Source organism: Thalassophryne amazonica, chromosome 10 (assembly GCF_902500255.1).
Source record: "Thalassophryne amazonica chromosome 10, fThaAma1.1, whole genome shotgun sequence".
In the NCBI taxonomy this organism is placed as follows: domain Eukaryota; kingdom Metazoa; phylum Chordata; class Actinopteri; order Batrachoidiformes; family Batrachoididae; genus Thalassophryne; species Thalassophryne amazonica.
This window is the reverse complement of record NC_047112.1, coordinates 43,027,560-43,044,727: the sequence shown is the minus strand read 5'-3', so window position 1 is coordinate 43,044,727 and position 17,168 is coordinate 43,027,560. Positions and strand designations below refer to the sequence as shown.

The window sequence follows — 17,168 nt, the reverse complement described above, 5'->3', positions numbered from 1 at the left end:
AGTTTGGCAGTGTTGCCATCTCCCTCTCCCTTTGCTTGTGCGTACGTGCGCGCACGCGCACACACAGACACACACAGAATCCAAAACTTTGTCCCAAGAACAAGCTTATGCTAGGATTGGGTCTTTAACGCAGTAAAACCCGACAATGCAACAGCAGAGCCATTTTTGTTTCAAGGTCGACTTACAGACTGTTGTGAAAGGTGCCCTCTTTCTTTCTTCACAGAGCTGAAAGTGAGTTGATGTATATGACTTATGCAGATTGGTCAGAATGCTTGAGACTTAACACCCACACTATAAACCTGGGATAGATGAGTTCGACTTACTCAAGGTGTTTTCAAGGTATATAAATGAAAAGGTCCTTTTTTTTTCCCCTTTCTTTCTCTTTCAAGCAAATTCCTTCTTCCATTTCTGCCTTTTTCACGTCCTTCACTTTCATAACTGCACATAACCATGACCCTCTTTCTTCCAGTACTTGAATATTTCAGCATTTGTGAACAGCACATGTCCACAACAGTAAAGTTAGAAAGCTAAAGACCCAGCTCCTATTTTTCCCCACTTCATTTAAGCACATATGCATTTGTATAATGATGAACATCTATAATGTGTCACACTGTGCAAATTTTAGGAACCCATTTGATCACACGTTGATGTTAGATGCTATTTTCCTCATCAGTGGGTCAATAGAAAGTCTAATTTGAAATGTGTAAACATTGCTATTCCAGAGTAGAGAAGCTTGAATCTTCGACTGGACTGGGTTGTTTGACGCGAGAACGTTTCGCTTCAAATCGCAGAAGCTTCCTCAGCTAAAATTCTTGCTCTGGTAGCCTGACTTCTGTCTTGACTCTTGTAGAGAAGAATAAACCGAAGCCAACAAAAGCTGGAGTTTTAAACCTAACCAGACCCCTCCTACCGAGAGGCAGACTGCTATAGGCTAGTGACTAAACAATAGCTCTAATTATCACCTATTGTGCTCTAGTTAGCACCCTCTTAATGGCAGGGCAGCTGTCCCTCCTAATGATGGGACGGACCCTCTCCTGATGGCTCCCTTGATGACTCTGCTGATGACGTGAATGACTCATTACCATGAACAAAAGACTGAAACTGCTTTGACCTGAGTACCCCATTGTAAACAGGGGATAAAGTGTGTCTCAGACCCCCTCCCCTGTTAAGGCTGGGTTTCAACCTTTTCACAAAGAATGCTTCCTTGAACCCTCTCTCAAACCATTTCTTCTCTCTGGCTAATATTTTAACTTCCTTGTCCTCAAACGTGTGGTTAGTGTCTTTAAGGTGGAGATGAACTACAGACTGAGGTCCACTGGCGCCCTCTCTGCTGTGCTGGTATAGCCTTTTGTGTAAAGGTTGCTTAGTCTCACCTATGTAGTGTTCGTTACAGTTTTCCTGGCATCTGATAGAATACACTACATTGCTCTGTTTGTAACTAGGGATCCTGTCCTTAGGGTGAACTAATTCTGTCTCAAGGTGTTAACCGGTTTAAAGTAAACTGGGATTTTGTGCTGTCTGAAGATCCTTTGTAGTTTTTCCCCTACTCCTGCTAAATAAGGGAGAGACACTCCTCTTCTTCTTGTCTCCATCTCCTGTCTATCTGGTCTCTTTGTTGTCTGGGACTTCTGCACTTTGTCCAGGGACCATCGTGGGTACCCACATACTGTGAGGGCTTTCCGGACAAGTTGTTGTTCTTTAGCCCTTCCTGATCACACCGAGCTTGTGTTCAAGGGGGTGGTTTGAGCCAAACAGCAGATATTGGTCAGTGTGAGTTGGTTCCTGTAAACCCCTGCCTGAAGCTGCCTGTTCTCTCCAATCGTAACATCACAGTCCAAGAAGGCTAAAGAAGGTTGTTTCTGGCATCCTCACGTGTGAATTTGATATTGGTGTCCACCGAGTTGATGTGTTCTGTAAAGTCCTCAACTTCCTGTTGCTTGATTTTAACCCATGTGTCATCAACATATCTGAACCAGTGACTGGGAGAGATGCCCGTGAAAGACGTCAAGGCTGTCTTCTCCACTCGCTCCATGTACAGATTGGCCACAATGGGGGATACCGGCGACCCCATCGCACAACCATGAATCTGCCTGTAGTAATTCCCCCTAAACAGGAAATACGTGGTGTTAAGGCAGATCTCCAAGAGTTGGCAGATGTGGTCTGGTGTGAGTTTGGTCCTTTCAAGTAGAGATGCATCCTCCAGCGAGGTTGGCGGCAGCTACATCCGAGGCTGGCGGTGGCTACATCCGAGGCTAACGGCGGCTAAAACCGAGGCTGGCGGCGGCAACATCCGAGGCTGGCGGCGGCTACATCCCGGCGGCTACATCCGAGGCTAGCGGCGGCTACATCCGAGGCTAACGGCTGCTACATCCGAGGTTGGCGGCGGCTACATCCAAGGCTAACGGCGGCTACGACCAAGGCTGGTGGCGGCTATATCCGAGGTTAACATCGGGGCGGGTCGGTGTGCGGCGACCGGACCTGTGGTGGTGGAGACTATAAGTGAGAACTGTTTCACAATTAATAGTGGCCAGTACTAAACCACAATAGTCAACATGGCACCACCTAAGAAAACAGATAAACTTGAGGAAGACATAGAGGAGCTAAAGACTTCATTAAACCGTATATCAAAAGACATGTCTAATGTCTTTTGACGGACAAGTTGACGGAGGAGAAAGAGCTCAAAAATCTTGTTAAAGAGAAGGACAAGATTATTAAGATGCTTGAACAACATGTGGATGAACTTGAACAATACTCTAGAAAAGACGATGTTATAATATCTGGTTTAGAAACAAAACATCAGTCTTATGCAAGGGTAGTGGATTCTAGTGGAGCCAATGGGGAGGATGCACCACCTGAAGAACTTCAAACATTGGAACAACAAGTTACAAATTTTTTATATCAAAAGGTGTTGTCATCCATCAAGACACTATATCAGACTGTCATACTGTTCCATCCAAACATAGTAAAAATAAACTAACATTATTATACAATTTACAAGCAGAAAATACAAAAATGAATTATTAAGACAGGCAAAGAATCTGAAAGGAACAAGTTTCTATATAAATGAACATCTAATGAAAAAAAAATGCAGATATTGCTAGGGAAGCAAGACTACTAAAAAAAACAGAAACACAATGTTGCTACATGGGTCTGGAACTGTATGGTGTGGATTAGAGTGAAAGAAGGAACAAATGGTATACAAATCAAAAACATGGATGACCTTACAAAATACAGACCTGAATAGACAATTAAGTATGACGCCAGTTGGTAATTTGACCAACAAAAATCAGATCAAACATGGAAACATATGATAAAATATATGACATAGACACCAACATTGATGAAAGTATATTGACTTAAAAACCAATTGGTTGTGAGTATTATATGGAAAGAACAGCTAAATAGTGAAAAATTACAGAAGATACCCTGTCACTCATACATATAAACAGCCGACGCTTGTATTGTAAAATGTCAAAATAAAAGATTATTTAAATCAGTTTAAAAATAGATTCAGCATTGTTGCAATCACAGAATCTTGGCTTAAAGATGACCTCATGGCTGATGTTCAAATGGAGGGATATGAGCTGTATTTTGTAAAGAGAAGAGATAAAAAGATGGGAGGTATTGCTTTGTACACAAAAACAGATCTGACATGTACAACTGTAGAAGAAATGACAATTATAGGTGATGTCATAGAAATTGTAACAGTGGAAATTGTACATGAAACATCTAAGAATATTCTAATCAGTTGTGTATACAGAGCACCAGACTCTTGCGTTGTGAAATTTACAGATAAAATAATAGAATTATCCCATCAAATCAAAAACAAAACGCTTTTTATGTGTGGAGACTTTAACATTAATATAGAAAGCTCCAGTTGCCAAAGAACAAGTGATTTTGTGAATTCAATGTATAGTTTGGGTTTATTCCCCTTGATAACAAAAACAACCAGAATTACATCGCAAAGTGCAACTGTAATTGGCAATATATTCACAAATAGAACAGATGAAATTATTAAGAATGGGATCTTGATGACAGATCTTAGTGATCATTTACCAGTTTTTTCAATATTTAAATACAAAAATTGGTACAAGAAAAAACTGTATAACTTTTAAAGAGATAAGTCAGTAAAAGCCTTAGAGGCATTAAATTATGACCTTAAAAATCAAAATTGGGAAGATGTTTATGTCAGCGACGTTAATGTAGCATATAATTCATTTATGAAAATACTGATGAAATCATATAATAAAAACTGTAAATTAATAAAATTAGTAGAAAAGAGTAAATAAACCATGGCTGACTAACGGAATAAAAAATGCTTGTGTAAAGAAAAGCTTGTGTAAAGGTGCTTTTTAAAAATGCAAACAAGGAAACAGAACACAGATACAAAAAATATAAATATAAACTATTGACAATAATTAGGAAACAAAAAAAAAAGATTATTAGAGTGAACAATTAAATAAGAGTAAAGATAATACAACCCTGGCAAAAATTATGGAATCACCAGCCTCGGAGGATGTTCATTCAGTTGTTTAATTTTGTAGAAAAAAAGCAGATCACAGACATGACACAAAACTAAAGTCATTTCAAATGGCAACTTTCTGGCTTTAAGAAACACTATAAGAAATCAAGAAAAAAAATTGTGGCAGTCAGTAACGGTTACTTTTTTAGACCAAGCAGAGGGAAAAAAATATGGACTCACTCAATTCTGAGGAATAAATTATCACCCTGTAAATTTTCATTCCCAAAACTAATACCTGCATCAAATCAGATCTGCTCGTTAGTCTGCATCTAAAAAGGAGTGATCCCACCTTGGAGAGCTGTTGCACCAAGTGGACTGACATGAATAATGGCTCCAACACGAGAGATGTCAATTGAAACAAAGGAGAGGATTATCAAACTCTTAAAAGAGGGTAAATCATCACGCAATGTTGCAAAAGATGTTGGTTGTTCACAGTCAGCTGTGTCTAAACTCTGGACCAAATACAAACAACATAGGAAGGTTGTTAAAGGCAAACATACTGGTAGACCAAGGAAGACATCAAAGCGTCAAGACAGAAACTTAAAGCAATATGTCTCAAAAATTGAAAATGCACAACAAAACAAATGAGGAACGAATGGGAGGAAACTGGAGTCAACGTCTGTGACCGAACTGTAAGAAACCACCTAAAGGAAATGGGATTTACATACAGAAAAGCTAAACAAAAGCCATCAACACCTAAACAGAAAAAAACAAGGTTACAATGGGCTAAGGAAAAGCAATCGTGGACTGTGGATGACTGGATGAAAGTCATATTCAGTGATGAATCTCGAATCTGCATTGGGCAAGGTGATGATGCTGGAACTTTTGTTTGGTACCGTTCCAATGAGATTTATAAAGATGACTGTCTGAAGAGAACATGTAAATTTCCACAGTCATTGATGATATGGGGCTGCATGTCAGGTAAAGCCACTGGGGAGATGGCTGTCATTACATCATCAATAAATGCACTAGTTTACATTGATATTTTGGACACTTTTCTTATCCCATCAATTGAAAGGATGTTTGGGGATGAAGAAATCATTTTTCAAGATGATAATGCATCTTGCCATAGAGCAAAAACTGTAAAAACATTCCTTGCAAAAAGACACATAGGGTCAATGTCATGGCCTGCAAATAGTCCGGATCTTAATCCAATTGAAAATCTTTGGTGGAAGTTGAAGAAAATGGTCCATGCCAAGGCTCCAACCTGCAAAGCTGATCTGGCAACAGCAATCAGAGAAAGTTGGAGCCAGATTGATGAACAGTACTGTTTGTCACTCATTAAGTCCATGCCTCAGAGACTGCAAGCTGTTATATAAGCCAGAGGTGGTGCAACAAAATACTAGTGATGTGTTGGAGCGTTCTTTTGTTTTTCATGATTCCATAATTTTTTCCTCAGAATTGAGTGATTCCATATTTTTTTTCCCTCTGCTTGGTCTAAAAAAAGTAACCGTTACTGACTGCCACAATTGTTTTTTCCTGATTTCTTATAGTTTTCTTAAAGCCAGAAAGTTGCCATTTGAAATGACTTTAGTTTTGTGTCATGTCTGTGATCTGCCTTTTTTCTACAAAATTAAACAACTGAATGAACATCCTCCGAGGCCGGTGATTCCATAATTTTTGCCAGGGGTTGTATAAAGGCAACATTGGGAATTATAAATAGTGTGATTGAAAGTGATGGAGCGAAATCAACTTTTCCAAATTACTTTGTCAAGGAAAATAATGAGATATATGACATAAAAGAAGTTGCAAATGAGTTTAATGATTATTTTTCAAATGTGGGATCAAGTCTGGTGGGAAATAAACTAATAGTAGAAGATAAATTAAATACACTTGTAAATACGGTCAATAGTATTTTCCTTGACAATGTGGAAAAAGATGAAATAAGAAATACGTATTGTAAAAAACTGTGTAAGCAAAAGATCAACTGACTATGAAGATTTAGACATGATGACTGTAAAAAGTATAATAGAAACTGTTATTGAACCATTCACTTACATTTGTAATCTGTCTCTGTCAACAGGAATTTTCCCAGATGAAATGAAAATTGCCAAGGTAGTCCCATTATATAAAAATGGAGACAAACATAATTTTTCAAATTACAGGCCAGTGTCATTGCTTCCACAGTTTTCTAAAATTATGGAAAAAGTTTTTGTGACAAGGTTGGACAAATTCATTGAGAAACATCATATTTTAAATAATGTTCAGTATGGATTCATAACAAAACATTCGACAGCTATGGCAATTATGGAATTAACAGAGAAAATATCAACAACAATAGATAAGGATTATTTTGTAAGTATTTTTATCGACCTGAAAAAAGCTTTTGATGTTATCGACCACTCAAGATTGCTTCACAAGTTATAACACTATGGAATTAGAGGTATTGCACATCAGTGGGTAAAAAGCTACTTAGAAAATAGAAAACAGTTTGTTAAGATAAATAATACTAAATCAGAATTGTGTAACATTATTTATGGAGTACCACAAGGGTCGGTACTTGGACCCAAACTGTTTATTTTGTATATCAATGACTTTGTGAATGTATCTAAAGTACTTGGCAGCATATTATTTGCTGATGATACAACATTATTTTACTCTGGCTCAGATATACAGGAAGTGGTACAAGTGATAAATACAGAGTTGGAAAAAGTTAAACATTGGTTTGATATAAACAGATTGTCACTAAATCTTAATAAGACAAATTTCATATTGTTTAATGACAGAGTGGAAAAAAATGATGTGTCATTAAAAACTGATGGAATGGACATACAAAGGGTAAAAGAAACAAAATTTCTAGGAGTCATGATTGATGAAGATCTTACATGGAAGTCACACATAAATTACACAAAAGGAAAAATAGCGAAAGCCATTGCTGTTTTGCATAAAGTAAAATTTTCATTAAATAGTTATGGTTTATTAACATTGTACAATTCATTGATTGTCCCATATTTAACTTATTGTGCAGAAATCTTGGGATCAACATGTAAAACCTATACACAACCATTATTTATTCTGCAGAAAAGAGCTTTAAAAATGATTAGCAATAGTCGTTTTAGAGATCCATCTAATCCATTATTCATTAAGTATAAGGTACTTAAATTTCATGATTAGTTGATTTGAAAATATTACAAACAATGCACCAAGCTAATAAAAATACCTTACCAATAACATTCAAAATATGTTTGAAAAAGAGTAAGTAGTTATAATTTGAAAGGAATAGAAGTCTTTAAAAAAACAAGATTCAGAACCAAAGTAAAGGAACAGAGTATTGCAGTGAATGGTGTAAAATTATGGAACAACCTCAACAAAGAAATCAAAGAATCAAGGTCGCTTAAATTATTTAAAAAACGTATTAAACTAGATGTATTAAGTAAATATGAAACTATGAAATAAGTCAGTGGGTTGTGACAAAGTCTAAAATGTAATCTGTTAATAATGTCTAAAATGTTTTAAGTCTAAAATGTAACCTGTTAAAAATGTAATCTTTTAAATAATGGCTAAAATTATGAAATAAGTCGGTGGTATGTGACAAAGTCAAAAAATGTAATCTGTTAAATAATGTTGAATAATGATGCTTAAAATAGAAAGATTGTATTGTAAAAAGGGGCAGAAAATATAAGACTTGTTCTTCCCTCTGCTCCTTTTCATTAAATGTCTTGTAATATATTCATTTCTGCTTTTCTGTTTTTCTTTTAAATGAATGAAATAAATATTAAGAAAAAAATTAAAAAAAATCAGTCATATGCCATCTTCAATGCTCACTACTCCAGAGTGAAAAAAAGTGTTATTTAGTAAACAAAACATCACACTGGCAGAATTGTAGACTAATGTCACTGAACCTTTCCTGAGTCATTGTATGACTGCAAATAATGTTTTCCGAGGCCTCAGATTCAAAGATGCAGAAGAATCCTCATTTTGATATATCAGTAAAATAGAAATATCAATTTGTTAACAAAAAAATGTTTACACAGTATGTTTACAGATCGGAGATATCCACGGTTCATGTGAATAACATATAACTGGCATTTACATGTTAAACAGGTTTGCTTTAGGGACTATGATAATCCTGGAGTCTGATGTAGAACAGCTCCAGTGTCGAAAACACACAAAGCAAGAAAGGGAAGTGAGGGAAAGAAAAAAAAGAAGAAGCAAATGAGCAAACAAAAACAAAGTAAACAAAGAAGTAAGCTTTGAAGAAACACAAGGTTCCTGTCAAACCCCCAGATGCCGGCTCACTAAAAGACAATTGCAGACATGTTTATACATCTTACCACTTTACCTGATCGTTCAGCCAAGCGTTTTTCCTTGTTTTCCCCAAGGTCATATGACACTTTCTTTTCTCGCTTCTCGCCACTTCTACCATCGCCTCCCGCCTTCCTCCTCTCTTCTTCCTCTTCCTCTGAGGAGGAGCAAGAATTATCAGCACTGCTACCGCTGCTGAAGTCAGCCAAGTAATCTGGTCGTTGGCGCCTTGGTGTCTGACCACACTCTAGCATGGAGGACAGCGGCTATCAGGGACAAACACGCACAAATATATTCAGAAAACATACTACACATATAGGTAGAATGCACACAAACTGTCCACAAAAAAGAAGCTTTCATGCACATATCAACACATAACTCTACAGCATCTTGTGATCTTCCATCCTCCCATCCTGTCTATGGCTGATGCTGAGACCCTGATCCATCCATTTATCTCTTCTAGATTGAACTACTGCAATGTTCTATTTTCTGGTTTACTGCAGTCCAGCATTAGGGGTCTCCAATTGGTTCAAAATGCTGCAGCCAGACTTTTGACACGAAGCAGAAAGTTCGACCACATTACACCCATTTTGGCATCCCTTCACTGGCTTCCTGTCCCAGTGAGATCAGATATTACGGTTCTGCTACTATATAAAATTGTTCACAGACTGGCACGTCCCTACTTAGCTGACCTAATTAAACCTTACGTACCGGCCCGGGCTTTGCGTTCTCAGGGTGCAGGACTACTTTGTGTCCCTAGGGTGAATAAGAAGTCTGCAGGTCATACAGCTTTCTCTTACTGTGCCCCTGTTCTGTGGAATGATCTCCCTGCATCAATACAACAGTCAGATTCTGTGGAGACTTTCAACTCCAGACTCAAGACGCACTTATTTTCCCTTTTGTATGCCTAACATATTGGTATAGTTTAGTTTTACATGTTTTACTCTTTTAATTCATTTTATTAGTAAACGGAGCATGCCGTGGCCTCAACTTTACCTAAATTCTGAGTCTTTTAGTGAAGCTTAGGGCTAGTGGTCGGTGATCACCTTAGTATTTCTTCTGTTTTTCTTGTTGATTAATGCTGGCAAATTATACAGTATTTCTTGTTTTTCTGATGCCTGATTCTGTTTTCTCTCTCTGTTTAAGGTGCAGCTACATCCAGAGATGGGAGTTGTATTTGTGCTGTCGACCCTCCTGTCCTGTGCACCAACAGCATTTCCTGTCCTGTGCACCAACAGCATTTCCTGTCTTGAGGCAACTCTGTTGTGATTTGGCGCTATATAAATGAAAATAAATTGAAATTGAAAATTCCACTGACTTAATTTGTGTCCTAGCTAGGGATGGGTATTGATAAGGTTTTATCGATATCGATGCCATTATCGATTCTGCTTATCGATCCGATTCCTTATCGATTCCCTTATCGATACCTCGTGAATTTTGTACTAAAAGTAGGCTTTACAGGTTTTCTATGTATTTCCTTGAGTCTTAAAGTAAATAAATATGAAATTAGTCACTGTATCCTTGATCTCTGGACATAATAAAAATAAACAAAACTGTTTCGCTTTGAAGTTATTAATTCAGACTGAATTCTATCGTTCTATCTTGACTTGTCAGAGAGCCGCGCAACGTTTGGAGCTGTGTGAACAGAACGGAGGATGATTCTCGTTTCTTTCTCGCAACAAGATAGGAGTCCCAGTTAGTAACTTTAATCCGCACAAAAGTGAATCACAACTCATATTCAGGGATGAAAGTGGTGAAAAACAAAAAAAGCTGAAACCCAAAATTACCCCCCAACACCACCTGCACAAAAATGTTTGAATTCTAGAAGCTCTGAAATGCAATCTGGGACTATTCCAGACAATAAACTGCAGTGAGTGCTGAATCCATTTAGGTGAGAAAAAAAAAAATAAAAAAAATACAACTTTCCTTATTCAAATTCATTCCAGTAGTATTCTGCTCTTACTAGGATGCAGCAGTTTGGCAGATAGTTCTGGAGGAAATCACTGAAGAAATTAACTGAAAATATGGTTTAACCGAAACAAACTGTCATTAAACTTAAATAAGACAGGGATGAAATGGAGGTGTAAGAGTCACTAGGTGTTTACAGGAAACATGTATTTCTGTATGTATTTATTTATTTATGTTAGTTGCTATTATATATTTTCTGTTGTGTTTCTATTGAGGTTCTTTTTGTCTCTTTCTCTAAAATTGTATATAATAATCATTAGATTATTAATATATAAGCAAAAAATAAATTTAAGGAATATTACAATTTGAAAACAAATGCACCCGAACGTGATGACGGCTGCAATTGCTAAATGCTAACTTTTAACATTGAAAATACCATAAACATGCTAACGCGTGTAGCACTCGCTTCCGTTTTAAGTTATAAAATACATCAACTGTTTCAGAAGACCATAACAGGTCGGTTTAACATAGAAAAGGTGAATAATACTCACAGACGTATGCTCTTTAGGGTTTTAGCGGGGGAAATTAAGCGAAAGAAAGAAATAAACGAAGCAATCGACCGAAGCATTGCGTCAATCTGCGAATCACGCTTCGATTGGTTCAAGGTTCAAAGCAAAGCCGCGCTGCAGAAAAGTTGATTAAGGACCCGCTGCAGGCTCTGTAATCAATGTAGAGAAATGATCATTCTCCTGACAAACACCCGCCAAAACAACGGCCACTCCGAAGGGCCGATAAGAGAATCGTTAAGCACAAAGCTTATTGATGTCGGTGGATCGAATCATTTCTTAACGATACCGGAAAGGAACCGGTTCTCGATACCCATCCCTAGTCCTAGCCCTAAACTTCCAAAATTATCATCATTTTGGAACAACGTCCTCCTAGTAGGCACTCAAAAAGGCAAAAGTGCAACAATACCCACATGTGAGTATGTACACAAAAGTAGCGAGAGGATGTCACCCTCCCTCACCCTCAGGCTAATTACATCTGTCACATGGAGAACAAGTGCTGGCACAGTAAGCCCGCGCGTGCGTGTGTGTGTGTATCTGGTGCCAACACACAACATCATAACGCACAATTTCCGTCCACTAAGCACAAACATATATCCAATCACACCTTCAACACGTCTAATGTGGATTGTTATGTAAATGTTGGTTTTGAGGAAAATATGTTTTTTTTTTTTTTGTTCTTTTATTTTTATGTTACACGCAGCTGACAGGCTCTGTAAAATACCAGTGGTAATTACTGTGTGTACAGGGACTGCTGCAACTTCAGCGACGTTCCTGCCACAGTCTGACACAAACCCAGTGAAGTTTATTAGACTGAACGCCTATATTTCTCATGCTGGAAGGGGACACACTGATAGCATGAATAAAGCATTTAGACATCTGTTATTTAGCGGTTAGCTGGGCAGCGCTGGTCAGAGGCCACCTCAAATTAATGGCAGGAAGTGATCATGGGGCTTACACAGTCACCGCCGGGTAGTTGTGGGTGTGAGTGATAGACGACGATAGCGACAGAGAGAGATTAAATACATGAGGCGAGAATAAAGCCGAGACAGGAAGCCGTGATGGATGGGCAGAGAAATGAAGAGGACAAGGTGAAACTGATTATGGGAGTAGAGAGAAAACAGACGAGGCGTTGAATAATGGTGAGAAGCGGAAATGAACACTGTGACGCTGCACTTATGATTGGGAAGAGAAATGAGATGGGAACAGATGCTGAAAAACACAGTGCAGATAAAGAGAGGAGGAAAAAAAAGTGAATATGAATCAAGAGTGAGAGTGAGCAGAGTGAGAGGAAGCCAGCAACAAAAGTTGGCGAAAGACAGCTCAGATAGCTAGAAATATATACTTTAAAGCAGATGGGCTGCTGTATTTTCCACAGTAGAAATCACGGGGTTGTTCTTTTATTACAAGTTTGGGAGGTCCTGCAACTTGTACTTTGCAACTTATATAATATACAATAATGAATGTTTATGAGTTCAATGGTACGAATGTTTCATGAGGTGAAAGCTGGAACAAACCATTTAACTTGGCTTTGCCTCGTTGAATGGCTTGTTCCAGCTTTCACTGAATTAAATATTCGTTCCATTGAAAGAATGTAAAAGCATTCATTAATTTGTTTTATATAATGGCTAAAATAGATCCTTGTCATTTGACATTTATTAATTTATTAACAACAGAAAAAGGGACTAGTGGTCGGTGATCACAGTGTTCCACTGCTGCTAAAGTCCAAATTGGACATGATGCTGTGCACTGACTTCAGACTTCCATTAAAAAAAAAAAAAAAAAAAGACTTTGTGTAGTTCCTCAGTGCAAGAATTAGCAGCGTCAGTTAGCTCAATCAAATCATCGTGTTGTTGTCCAGCGCGCACACACACACACGCGCGCACACACACACGCACGCACACACGCAACCGGGCCTGCGCTTTTGCGCGCGTGTTCTACCCAAAAACTGTGACTGAGACTGTGTAGATCCTCAGTGCAGCAAAAGACAAAAAACACCAGAAATGAGTCCAGCTTTTCTTCCTTTCTTCCTGCTAATAGCCTCCAGACAGCACAGTGGATTTGTTTTTTGTGTGTGTTTGTGTTACAAGAAATTGCAGCATCAGTTAGCTCAATCAAATCATGTCTTGGTAGTCGTTGTCCCCTGCGCGCGCACACACATGCAACCTGGTCGACACTTGTGCGCACATGTACTACCAAAAAAAAAAAAATCACATCAGAAATTAGTCCAGCTTTTCATTCCAACTTCCTGCCAACAGCCTCCAGACAGCACAGTGGATTTGTTTTTTCTGTGCGTGCGCACGTGTGTTGTGTGACTGGTTAATCGTGTGTGATTTCAGACCATAAACTATCGCGTTGACGGTGGCAAAATATTTGACTGTTTCACATTTGATGTATTACTCCATGCCCTGACCATGCGTATAATGGCGCTGTCAGCGGGAGAGCGAGAGAAACTGGCAGAGTGACAACAATGCCAAAATGGATGAATTTAAGCTGCCATACAAAAGTATTGATGTGGATTCTGATATAGAATTACTCAATGCAGTTGACGAGATGGAGAAATCTGTGGGTCTGCTCACAGAATTTCCAGTTTGGCATGAAGACTCTTGCTATGGTAAACTCTGACGATCTACCACAACCGAATTAATAAACCATGCAAATGATGGAATTGGATTAAAATGGGAATAACCCTGTTGTGCTTGATGATTTGGGGACATTAATGCTGGATCACGGTCGCAAATATCCATTTTACCAGCTCAAAATCCAGCATTAACATCCGCAAATCATCAGACACAACAGGTTGTTCCCTAATTAAAGAGCTGATAATAGAGAATAAAGGTGTGACATTTCCCCTTAGAATTTTAATCTGGAAAATACACAGTTTGTTTAGTCTTCACTTTTCACTATTTGAGAACCTTCATCCCACCTTAATACAGTAACATGATATGCACATCATGTTAATCAGAAGACGTCCTATAGAGGCACTGAGGCCTGCTGGTGACAGTGCTTATCTTGGGATTCTGTAGCATGAAGCAGCGGGGTGTCTACGACTCCCCCTGGACGGGACACCTGTTGTGCTGCCTTCGTGTCTGTTTCTGCTCCCCCTCCCTTCCTGTTCCTTCAGGCACCACGTCAAGGAGCTGATTCTACACACCCGCCAGAAATCAACCACATCTGTATTTAACCCCTGGTCCTGCCTCTCTACAATCGCCAGAAACATAGCTTTGCCTGCGTGGTACCTGGCTTCAGTACTTCTCTCTGGTGATGCACAATTTTGACACCGTGTATTCTGTTTTTTTTTGTTTTTGTTTTTTTTAACTACTTTTTCCTTGTGTCCTCAGCATTCCTGCCACCTTTCAGCTCCGTCGCAGCCACCTGGTCCTGGTTCTATCATCATCCACCATGTGGTTCAGGAACTCATTCCAATCCTCTTTCTGGTCAAGTCAGCGTCTCCTACTCTGGTGTCTCCTTCCATGGATTTGTACATCTATCAATTCAAATATGTTCACACAATAAAAGTGTTATTTTGCTTCTTCATTCTGACTCCCTGCATTTTGGGTCCTAACCTCTGTCTCTGGTTTAACAATAACAACGCCAGTCCAACAGTGGTCGCTTCCCCAACCAAGGATAGTACCTATGTACAGCTGGGTGGATTGAGAAAATGTATAGTGTGTCTTGTGAAAAGACTCAAACAGGTAGCATAAGCAGGATTTGTGCCTATATCTACATATTGGCAGCCTGACCAACTGAAAATTATGAAAACAAGTGAAAGAAGCCCATGTCAATTTTTTTGAATGCTCCCTTTTTCTTTTCTAAGTCTCCACAGCAGATCCAGGATTGATTTGGCATATGCAACTCCAGATGTACAAGGAGACTCGGAGATCACTGTGCTATGAAACGCTGAAAGACGTCCAAACAGTATAATTTGCTATCTGTCCCTGTATGACACAGAACAGGTGGTCCTGTTCGATGGAAGGTGGACCAACAATATATAGAATATAATCTGCAATATCCCAGTACAGTCAGCTGTAAATCAATGCCAGTCTTGTTTGGAGAAGTAAACTCACCGTTTAGAGGGAGTTGTACAATCTCATCCACTTCACGCTAAGGTATCAGGGTACAAGCACTGCCTCAAGAAACCTCAGTGCCTGTGTAGGATTTACCATCTTTTCTGCGAGTATAGGTCGTGGTTTTTTTTTTTAAACTACTTTGAGAGGTCCTGTGACTTATACTCTTGTATGACTTATACCCCAGAAAATATGAGACCTCTTGTTACTGTATAACACTGATGCTATTTCACTCCTTCTCTTTGTCCCCTCTGCACCATTATGTAGCAATGACAAACTTTAGTGCTCTTTCCTTCCTGCTTTCCTCTCTCTAGTGTCCTTCACCTCTTCCCATCTCTAGTCTTTGCTAGAAGAGCAGCAAGTTAGTTCAGTCTCACCAGTTGTCTTGTGAGTACTATGTGCCAAGTGGTGAACTGTATCTTCACAGCTCCCTCTTTGACCCGCTCACAGTGTCTGTCTCCACACACTCCGGAACATCAAAACTGACGGGGCCCAAATTAATTTGGACAAGAGTGATTGTGCCTGAACAAGTCCTCATTCAAGCTAAGGCCCCCTAATGCAGCGCTGAACTGCCCGTCGAGTCGCTAACACACTCTTTGAGTGTTCCAGCCAATTTAGCTCTTGAGTGAGGGATGGATGTAGATATGCAGAGGGAACTGGATTGCAGAGGTGAAGGGAAACGAGTGAAGCATGGTGATGGAGGGAGTAATGTGCTGTCGCGGGAAATCGAGGGGGTGTAGAGGTGTATGTGACAGAGAGAAAGAAAGGGAGATGGACAGAAAGAAGATAGCATGGCGAGAGGGAGAAAAGACGGTGTGACAGCTGTCCCCTAGGGGAGTTGGCGCTTTCTTAGGACCTCTTTGCGCTGTTCTTTTCATTCTTCCCCAACCTGCTACCCCTTTTTATTTTTCTAAATCACGTCCAATGTGCTTTCTTTTGGCATTAGCTCCAGGCATCTGCCTACCTGCCCTCCCCATCCACTCTCCTCTGTCTATGACAGTTGTCTTTCCATTTTTTTCTTAGGTCCCTTGAGGCACTTGGCCCTCATTCTCCCTCCAATATGTTAGATTCTTGATTTTTCTACCTCTCACCCACCTTAGGGCCCCGTTGCCTAGTGGATTTGCCCATTAGCTTCTCATCGTCCAGTTCACATTGTTCCAACAGATCCAAGATGTCCTCTTCCTACACAAATCAGGAATAAATACACAAATAAGGAAAAGCACAGACAAGAATTTATTACATTTGTAGCTTTGACTTATGAAAATAATATATAAAGCATTAGCAAAGAGCTGTTTTAAAAAACACCAATGTAAGTGTAACTAGTATGTAAGTCCCTTTGGCTGCTCCCGTTTATTCACTTAGGGACGCCATAGCAATCCAGGTGACTCTGCATGTTGATTTTGGCAGATGTTTTACGCTGGATGCCATTCCTGACACAACTCCACATTAACATTAGAAATATGGCAGGGGGGGGGTGTGAACTGGGAACCTTCCGCACTGAAACCAAGCGCAATAACCCACTTGCCACCCAATAAAGTGTAACTAAATCCTTTAATGTTTCATACTCTAATTACTTGAAGTCAACATGAGATGTAAGAAAACATAAAACTTCACAGTTGTATGTGCTTATGGGGGTTCGAAAATAGGTTTTGGCTGAACATGCATCACTGTGTGGCAGTGCTGATAGAGCCAGATTTTGGAAAAGACAGCATCATGGCCGCAGCCAAACTGCTGGGGCACTGGCCATTTGGCGAAGCCTGAATTGTAGACAAGGTGATTAATTTTGCTTTACAGCTGGGATATAACAAGCTGCCACTTACGACTCAAAAACAGATGAAAAGTGATTGTTTTCTCTCAGAT

The 17,168-nt window shown here is 39.2% G+C and overlaps 1 protein-coding gene across 1 annotated transcript in view; it reads right to left on the bottom strand.

Annotated features, from left to right (window-relative positions):
- The window catches only part of ttll7 (tubulin tyrosine ligase-like family, member 7), a 243,320-nt gene that overhangs the window by 72,057 nt on the left and 154,095 nt on the right, over window positions 1–17,168 (bottom strand). Inside the window, exons 9-10 of the mRNA XM_034179159.1 lie at window positions 16,404–16,490; window positions 8,805–9,033 (exon numbers count right to left, since the gene is read on the bottom strand). Of these exons, the coding sequence (XP_034035050.1) occupies window positions 8,805–9,033; window positions 16,404–16,490 (316 nt within the window). The remainder of the gene's footprint in view (window positions 1–8,804; window positions 9,034–16,403; window positions 16,491–17,168) is intronic.